The 9,172-nt window shown below is 36.1% G+C and overlaps 1 protein-coding gene across 1 annotated transcript in view; it reads right to left on the bottom strand.

The window, feature by feature from the left end:
• Positions 1-214: 214 nt before the first annotated feature.
• CCBL2 (cysteine conjugate-beta lyase 2) overlaps positions 215-9,172 on the bottom strand; it is a 19,578-nt gene continuing 10,620 nt past the window's right edge. Inside the window, exons 6-13 of the mRNA XM_009578703.1 lie at positions 9,107-9,172; positions 8,896-9,016; positions 5,351-5,427; positions 4,364-4,453; positions 3,533-3,719; positions 2,424-2,497; positions 1,895-1,981; positions 215-501 (exon numbers count right to left, since the gene is read on the bottom strand). The exon at positions 9,107-9,172 is cut by the window's right edge and continues 44 nt beyond it. Of these exons, the coding sequence (XP_009576998.1) occupies positions 439-501; positions 1,895-1,981; positions 2,424-2,497; positions 3,533-3,719; positions 4,364-4,453; positions 5,351-5,427; positions 8,896-9,016; positions 9,107-9,172 (765 nt within the window). The 3' untranslated portion in view covers positions 215-438. The remainder of the gene's footprint in view (positions 502-1,894; positions 1,982-2,423; positions 2,498-3,532; positions 3,720-4,363; positions 4,454-5,350; positions 5,428-8,895; positions 9,017-9,106) is intronic.

Genomic DNA, 9,172 nt, shown 5'->3' with positions numbered 1-9,172 from the left:
TGAGGCATATCTTAATTTTCCTCCACTGCAGGCTATTGGGTTTCACAAACCATGATGTTTAAGTCTCACCCCTAGTTCCTCTACTATCTCACACCAAAAACACCTCCCACTTTTTTCTTCTAAGTTTTAAAATACCCATATCATCTCTTTAATTCACATCGAGTCCTACAAACTTTTGTCTTTCAATAAAATAAGTGAATCCCATAGATTTTTTTTTAGGAAAAAAGTAAATTATTTTTAAAAGACTGATAAAAACCTGTGAGTTGCATTACAGATATTTCAGTAAATCATTGTTTTAACTCCTCAGCAGGTGGCAGCACAAAGTTATTTACAATGTCATATTCATTCTGTATTGTATTAAGTAATTTATTCTTAAATTTGCAATAAAAAACCCTACTATTCGATAATTGTACCAGGTGGAAGAGTTAATAAGAAAAATCAGGCTGTCTGTTTATTCCAGTTCTTCAGGATCACTTCAGCTGCATCTAGTGTGCCGTCTTTCTGCAAAAGAAGGAATATCACTGTTACTGCAAGTATGGAGTTCTTGAAAAGACAGTAGCAGTCATGATTATATCATCCCAAATCAATATTTGGCAGTTTCATTTGCATCCTTTAAGTATCTGTCAGTCAGTTTTTCATTAACAGTTATAGCTACAAATCTAGACTACACAAAGAATTCAATGCTGATTCCTTGCAAATATTTATTAGGTATATTTAAAAGATAACATTTTCTCAGCATTCATACTATCAAATTTAATGAAAGCAATACTTCTTATATAAATGCCTGGCATTTATGTCGTGATATACTTGGCAGCTCTATATTGGAGACAAGCTAGCATAGTTTCCTAATCTTTATGTGTACAGTTGGGATTTTTAAATCTCCATGCAACCAAGTTATGCTGTGAACTACTTAAACATAATGCCTCTAAATATGGGTAATCTATCCACTGGCCAGTTGTGTGGCTTGGCTACAACCTGGTGAGTCATACAAGTAGCTTTAACTTGACATGATTAGTGCTGTTCGTCCTGGGCAAGCCACATTTACAACCAGCAAGTTTCATCCTTTTTGTTACTGGCTCAGTTTATATCACAGTCTTTATACCTCATCAAACGAGCTAAGTAACACAAGCAGAAACTCCCTTTCATTATTTGTTCAAGCAAAGGCTCCGATCTTTATACTAGAACAGTTAAGGAGTTGCACATGTTCCGTTATGCTGACTTTGTTACAGAACAATCAGGAAACATCTTAGGACTGCAGGCTTATCAAAGCCTATGTACCTGTCCCCAAAGTCTTTCAGTCTTTCAAGAACAGATTCAACAGGAAGAAGAACATGTGAAAAGGAGGTGCTCACAAAATGGCAAAAGTCAGCCAATTCACAAAAATCATGTAAGGTAACTTCCTGTGTCTTTGTTTTCTTTTGTAATTTGGAGCTCCTGGGAATTTTCTATGTATTTTCAGGCAAGTGAGCTAAACTTGAATGTGACCTCTTCACTGTTTTTGTTGTTGGAAACTGAATGGGCATGGGGTATACCACTCTGCTATACAATTACTCTCTGCTCTGGATTACAGAATTCACCTTAATTGATAGCGTACCTGTGTCATTCATTTTCACTGTCACCATTGGTCAACAATGTTTTTCAAAATTAATAGAGTAAGCTGAGAAAGTTAGCCAGTTGCCCTTCTTAGCCATGCCACCCACATTGTGGTTTAAAGTCCCTCAGCAAAAAGACAGTTGAAGCTACTTTATGCTGAATTTTACACCAAGCTAATTTTCTATTCCTAAAACCATCCAACTCAGGAGATCCTGGGCAAAATGTAACAATCAGTCTCTTACAGATTTCTGTTCTGCATTGATTTTTAGGAGTCTGCAGTCTTCCCAGGACACAAATTTACCTTAATGAAGCAGAAACGTATATATTTTTCAAACTGCCTTTTTGTCTCAGGACCACAGAATGCTGAAAGAGGAATTGCTGACAGCTTCTGAAACATAAAACAGAAATATTATTTGCTTATTTTATATATGTATAAAAAAATCTGTTTTAAGCATAATTTTACTATTCCATTTCTAGAACTCTCCTTCCCAAGATGCGAGGGAAAGACAAGGTTTGGTTTTGTATGCACTAGCTAGGCTTAACTAAACTGAAATTACTTTTCTTAGGGCAAACATTTCAAAGGTACTTTTGTACAACTAGCATTTAAGCATGCTGAAAGAAAAGTGCTGGGATGTAACACAAACCTACAGGGTACATTTTCAGCATATTTAGCAAAATTTTAGCCACATCATTATCAGCAGTTACTATAAACACCAAGTAATATTTTGAATGGAATATCTTTACTACATTATTTAATAAGTCCAGTTGCACTGCTCTTGCTTTCAATAGACAAGCATTTCCAAAACTAGAGTATGACTAAGACACCTTACCTTAGATGTTATCATCCATTTGACAAATTTATAATCATAAGGTTGTTTCTCATCTACATCAGAGAGATCCACATCTAAAAAAATTAAATTTAAAACAAACATGTTGTAAGATTTCCTAGACTCCATTGGGAAGGCATTCATTAACAGCACTTTATTCTAGTTAATACGTAAGACTAAAGATGTATGCTTTTATTTTAAAATATAATTTAAAAAATCATACTATAACAATTAAAATAGGCCAACAGACTGAACCTTTCCATTCTGACCTGAGCACTTGCTTTCCATTCAAAGCAAATTCAGACATGTAGCTTGGAAGAAAGCCATGCAGTACTCCAAGAAGTCCTCAAGTCTGGGTTATTCAAGAATCAGGACAGTGGAGGGTACTGAAGAGTGTATTTATTGCATGGACAGCAATAATCACTGCAACTGCAGTTTTCTCATCTGTGAAACTGGGGTATCTAAAACTTTCTGACACATGGTAGCACTGCGAGGTCCAGCTGTGTTTAAACATTTCTGTCTGAATGACAAGTGCCATTAGGACCAGTTATTGAGAAATGTGGAACTAGAAAATGTTCCCGTGTGAGAATTCTTCCTCCAAACTTACCAACTAACTTAACCTGAATTTCCAAAAGGTTTTGTAAATTTTGGTAGCGTTTTACAGAATTTAGAAATCAGCATGCCTTAAAGAGCCTTCAGGGTATGACTTCAGATTAAGAAAAACAAACAAACAAAACAAACAAAAACAGAAAGGGGAAGGTACAAATGGTATGAACTCAGGATATTAAGCCAGGTGTTTGGCTCTCAAACTTTTTCATAATCATAGACCTTTTGAAAATAGAAATTTTTATCCACCTCCTTTATCCTCCCTAAGACCTTGCCAAAGCTTTGCAAAATACAGACAGTAGTTAGGATCACAAACAAAGGCTTTGCTGAAGCTTATAAAATCTACCTCCCAGGCTAAGGTCAAACGGAAAATTTCAGTCCCAGTTAGTACTTCTGACAACGTTATGCAAACATGAAATGAGAATATAGTTCAAAATGAAAGTTGCATTTTCAGATTAACTGTAATATTTGCTTTCCACACCCTTTTTAATAAACTTTATACTAACTTAATGTAGAAACATCAACAATCATAAAGTATCCTCCATCTGGAATGACAGGCTTTAGTCCAGCTTCTTGAAGTAGCTGAGCCATCCGATCACGCTTGCTTTCCAGCTCTCGAGACAGTGAGTAAAAATAGCAGTCTGGGTCATCCATGCGTTTATAGTCTATCCAAAATGCTTGTGCCAAAGCCTCCTGGAAACATAATCAACGTTCAAAGTACTCATGGACACTCAGTAAACTCACAGACACTCACACACTTCCTACTGAAATCACATGGATTTTTCTTCAATTCTGGCCCTTATTAAGCAAATCAGTATATACAAATAACACAAGCTACATCCAAGTGTGTAATTTGTTTGTTACTTTGTGCTGTGGCAACATCCAAAGCACCCAATCATTTGCTAGGCACTAATCATATACAGAAGGCGCAGTCCTTGACACAAGGCTTTACAATCTGAATTGTGGCAAAGTTTAAATTATTGATAATAATGTATCATAGAATACTAGAAACTAGTAGACAGAGATAATGCTTAGTAAAACAAGACCTTACTGCAACAACTTTTATTTGTATTTGCTAGGAAGCCACCAAGATTGTCATGTTTTATGCAAGAAGAAGCGGTTTGTAGGTGAAAGAAGGGATCTGCAAGACTGATTTTTTTTTTTTTTTTTTTTTTTTTAATGTCTGGTGAGCTGATCAAATTTGTCTCCTCTTCTTGCACCCCAGAATGTATACTTTGACAACTAAAAATTCATTGTTGGGATTACTACTTTATTACAGTGAGGCCTACAGTTTTGCTACACTAGAAAATAACCTCCTCTGTCCCATCTGTACCTACCTGTAATGGAGTGGGACAAGTATACAATGTATTTTGGTGAACAACTTGCAAATGCTTAATCAGGTTCTGGGGGCCAATAGACCAACCAAGCTAAGGGAAGAAAGCATGCATATGTTATACTTGCAGCATTGGTGTTACTAAAAATTAACAAAGAATTAAAATTAGCCAATGTCTCAAGTTTTTCTATTTTAAGAAATGGTAGTGAATTTGTTTTGATAAAGAATTAAGAAAAGAGCTTGTTTACACAAAGTTTGTTGAATGATTAAAAAAATTCTAGATTTGAGACAACAGTTATAATTTCACTTATCCCTATCTCTCACAGGGTACTGAGCAAACTTTTAACGCTTCATAGAACAAGGCTTAGAAATCAAACTGAGTATTTATTAGAAATGTTATTCCTAATTGTTTTAGAATTTTTCCTTCTCATAAGATCCTGTGTCAAAGGTGGTTTGAGCATAAAACAAAAGCTCACTACTGAATCATATATGTCATGGTTCAGTTTGAACACAGGTGATGAAGAAGAAATAATTTAGTTGCCAAATGGTTAAGTATTTTTGTTTACTTTCTGATATTTATTTTAAAGTCAAGCAAAATATTATCATTAAATATTTTACAGAAATATAAGCCATTCCAAAACATACCATTATCAAAATCTGAAAATATCACCACAAAACTGGAAAGTTAAAATATGGTAATATCCATGTTTTCTCCAAGAATCTTGACTGGTTTTGAACAAATCATAGTGTGTTTATTTTTTTAGTATTGTTTTCTCACAAAAGCTTATTGATCGAGAGACAAGAAGTGAATTAAAACATGGGTGTTCAAGATAGGTAATTGCTCCAACTGAATGCTGTCTTCATGTTTTGGAGATACAGAAATTTGCCAGAAGCTTTCAAAAGACAGGTCATAAAAACGGAGACTTTTTTAGTGCAATAAATGCATTCTGTTATTTATATAACTGAACTCTTTTATATTGATTTTTCTTACCTTCCAGCCAGTTACACTATATGTTTTTCCAGCACTTCCTATAGTTATTGTTCTTTCCCACATACCTGGCAATGTAGCTGTATATAAAATAAAATAAATTGGGTACAGGTGCACTCACATATTCCATGTAGTTAGAAAAACTGTACTGCCCCTAGCTCAGAGCTATATGTTGATATATCATTGCAGCATATTAAGCAAGCAATGAGAATATTCTAAAATTACAGCAATTGTAACAAATGAGAAAGGATATATGGGCCAATGCTTTTTGGCATGAAAAGAAGTAAGGATTAATGAAAGGAGAAAGAAGAGGCAGAAAATGAGAGGCACGTTTGTGAAAACTACGTTAGTTATCCTCAGCTGAAATGCATAAGAAAGATACGATCTAAGAAGTGGCTACCCATTTATCTCAAGACAGCATTATTTCTGATGCCTGATAATAGCACCATATACAACATTAAGTCAGGCACTGCAAGCCATTTTAATAGAATTGTCCAGTTCAGTGTCAGTGGCTGTCTCAGACATCAGAAAAAGAAAAGAATTGCTAAGACTTCTAACCCAGAACCAAACACCATAAGAATCAGAAAACTAGCAGAGCAAGTAACTAAATTATGGTTTGTTATATGATTTGAACAGACCTGGGACTGACTGACAATAGCAGCTAGCTAAGGATGTCTGCAAAGATTAAGGGATGCAGGGAGGCCCATCTCTGTCTCTGTATTTGTATCTGGTAGGAGACCAAAATCCTTTGTCTCCTTTCCAAGAAGATGACAGAGCAAAGGCCTCTTACTGTAGTTTGCAATTTTTTTTCTGTACACTGCTTCAGGGGAGCTCTATTTGGACTCTTTAACTTCATTTTCAACAGAAAGAAATAAATCAAGACACACTTAAGTCTGAGACACAAAGTTAGGCAAGGTCATATCACTACTGCAATTGCAGTGGTCAACAACATCCGGCTCCACCTCATTTGTACACTAGAACCACTACAATGAATCTGTCAATTGTTAAATCCCCTCTCTAGGGAGACCAACAAACAAAGATTTTCCAAATAAAACCACTGAATTTCATAAGGAAGTTTTTGCAGCAGCTATCTGCATTAGACATGGTATAAGTCTTTGCAGTTATTTGAAAACATGTATTGTATTTTCTTGAGCACACTTGCCAAGAAGAGAAACAAAACAGCAGGAAAGAAACTCATATTCCTATTAGCCCACCCATATTCACTCAACTGCTCTGTGACCTTGAAAACAAAAACGCAGTTTGAACAGATGCATCTTCTAGCTAGCTAGGTCAAGACTATAGATCACTTCCTAAAGGCAACCAAACTAGCTTTCACAGACTGCAAAAAGAATTGAATTTCAAAGCTAATGCCCTCTAGTGAGACTGTTTTGCCACATAATCATAAGAATTCAACCTTGGAGACGGAATGTAACAGCATTTCAAACAATAGCAGCAGCGAAAGGGCACAGGGGAAGAAGCAGCTCCATTGCTTTTACAAGCAGCAAGTTTTAAATAGAGAGGGAAATGCCTCTGCGCCATATGGCAACATCATTATGTGACACCATAACCAGGTCTGACTACTATTTAAAAACTAATGAAGTGCAAACTAACACATATAAAAAGTCATTTTAACACTAAAGCTAAAGACGGTATCATGGGATCTGTTAGAGAGTGTGTACCTAAACCCAACTGACTAACTGTCCAGGCTCTAACTTGCATTATCATTACACAGTATTTTTACATTTTATGCTAAACTACAGAATGCCTTTTGTTCAACTGGAAATGTTTTGGTTTGAAGCATTAAAATGACAATACTGATACTAATGAACAATAGAGTTACTGTGTCCTAAGAATTCACCACCTGTCCACTAAGACAAAGCATAACTGACAACATGAGTGTTTGGACCTGCTGCCACTGCAAAGGAAAATGGATTACCTTACACCACCCACAGAGATTTTGGTTCTGAGGACGGCTATTTGCATGAACCACCTGCTAATTAGGCCCATGAAGAAAGCTTTAATTTAACCCATTTTACTTTGCAATTGGGACATGATAAGCCACACATGATCAGTTACTATGGTAACTTGTTAGGATGCACTGACTCAGATTACTATCACATGAATGTACCCAAAATGTTCCCCTTCTTCCGTGTCTCAAGGTCTTTGAGAAGGTATCACTATCAAGGCACCACAACAGCCATGAAATTAGGCCACTTTCAAAACAGACTCATAGCCTATGCATGGCCAATACTGCAGCTGTATGATCAGCAACTGTGTAGCTGAGCTAACAAGTATTGCAAGGTCATTTAGATATAATTTCCTTTCTATAATTTAGAAGATTCAGTTTTTACAATGATGTAGCCCCCACTAATGGAACGTTTCTTTTATTGCCACTCTACATATGTGGAATTGAAGCATAGAAGCAAAGTTATTCAGCATTCAACCGGTGGTAAAGCCAGGAAAAAAGCTATGCTTTTTCATGTCTAAGTTGTATTTATGCCTCTTGATTTCATTGTTTAATCTCAACTAGATGTCTCTATTGCACACGACTGAAATGTGCCTTCATTATGACAATAAGTACATCATAAAAGATAGTTCATGCAAGATGCTACCATCAGAAACAACACATCTGTACATATAAGAAATCAGTTTTGGACTTTAGCCAGCTCAAATACATCAGCAGATCAAACTGAGACCACCACACTAGAAACTTTACATAAATGCTTAGCTATAGCATTATAGGATTGAGGAAGGAGTTCAGTAACCCGCACTAGATTCACTTTTTCTGAGACAGTGGGAGTGATTCCACTAACTTCAGTGAAACTTGGATCAAGTAAAACAAGAGGGACAGGGACATAACATCACATTTGGTCTTCTGGTTTATTCTTGCAATGGTCCTTTACCCTTGTAGCAATACTGCCTGAACACTTTAGCATGCTTTCACACGGCCTATGCAGCGACTTACTTCATTGAATTCAATGTCCTTTATTTAACACTGTCCCCGCACTTTGTTCATGTGTCCCTGCACAGTGTTCCTGCACTATCTCTGCACTAACCTTTATACTTTTTTTTTTCTTTTTATAAGTAGTGGAGCAAAAATAATTGTGTTCCTCATTATGCATTTCCCTCATTGATTATCTCTACAATGCTTTAAGAAGGAAGTTTTAATCCCCGTTCCTTCTATTAGTTCTTCAGCAAAGCACAGTCCAATATACATATGTGAACAGCAGTTATACCTGTCATGGCCAACAAAGTAACTGAATAAGGATGGCATATTCAGATGATCATAACTAATTTATGAGCATCAGTCCCACTGGCTTCTATGGATATCTGCTCCAAAGTCACTTAAGAGCTTTTGGAAATTCTATTTGGAAATTATTCTTTAAAATATTTTTCAGAAAAGGGAGGGCCTCTCCTCCTTAGAGTCTAAACGTTGTAAAATAGTCAAAGCTTGAAGTTTGAGCTCCTTCCAGCAACCATTATCTGTGAGAGGCACATTTACAACATCATTCCACAACCACTTCTAAGATGCCACAAAAAATCAGTACCTATTTTAATGTGTTTATTTCCTTTATACACCAGCCATTCATACACCTCATCGCTGATGCACAGGGTATCATGTTTAATACAGAGATCAGCTATTACTTGGAGCTCTTCTCTGGTAAACACCTGGGATACAAGAAAGTAAGGGACAATGCATTGATCACAGTATTTAAGGCATACTCTGAAATTACAGTAGTGTTAAAGCAGGACTCTTACCTTGCCTATAGGGTTGTGCGGGGTATTCAGAATAATTGCTTTTGTTTTGGAATTAAATTTATTTGC

The sequence above is a fragment of the Fulmarus glacialis genome, unplaced genomic scaffold, assembly GCF_000690835.1.
Source record: "Fulmarus glacialis isolate BGI_N327 unplaced genomic scaffold, ASM69083v1 scaffold6395, whole genome shotgun sequence".
NCBI classification, from domain to species: Eukaryota; Metazoa; Chordata; class Aves; order Procellariiformes; family Procellariidae; genus Fulmarus; species Fulmarus glacialis.
This window is presented reverse-complemented; position numbering and strand designations above follow the sequence as displayed.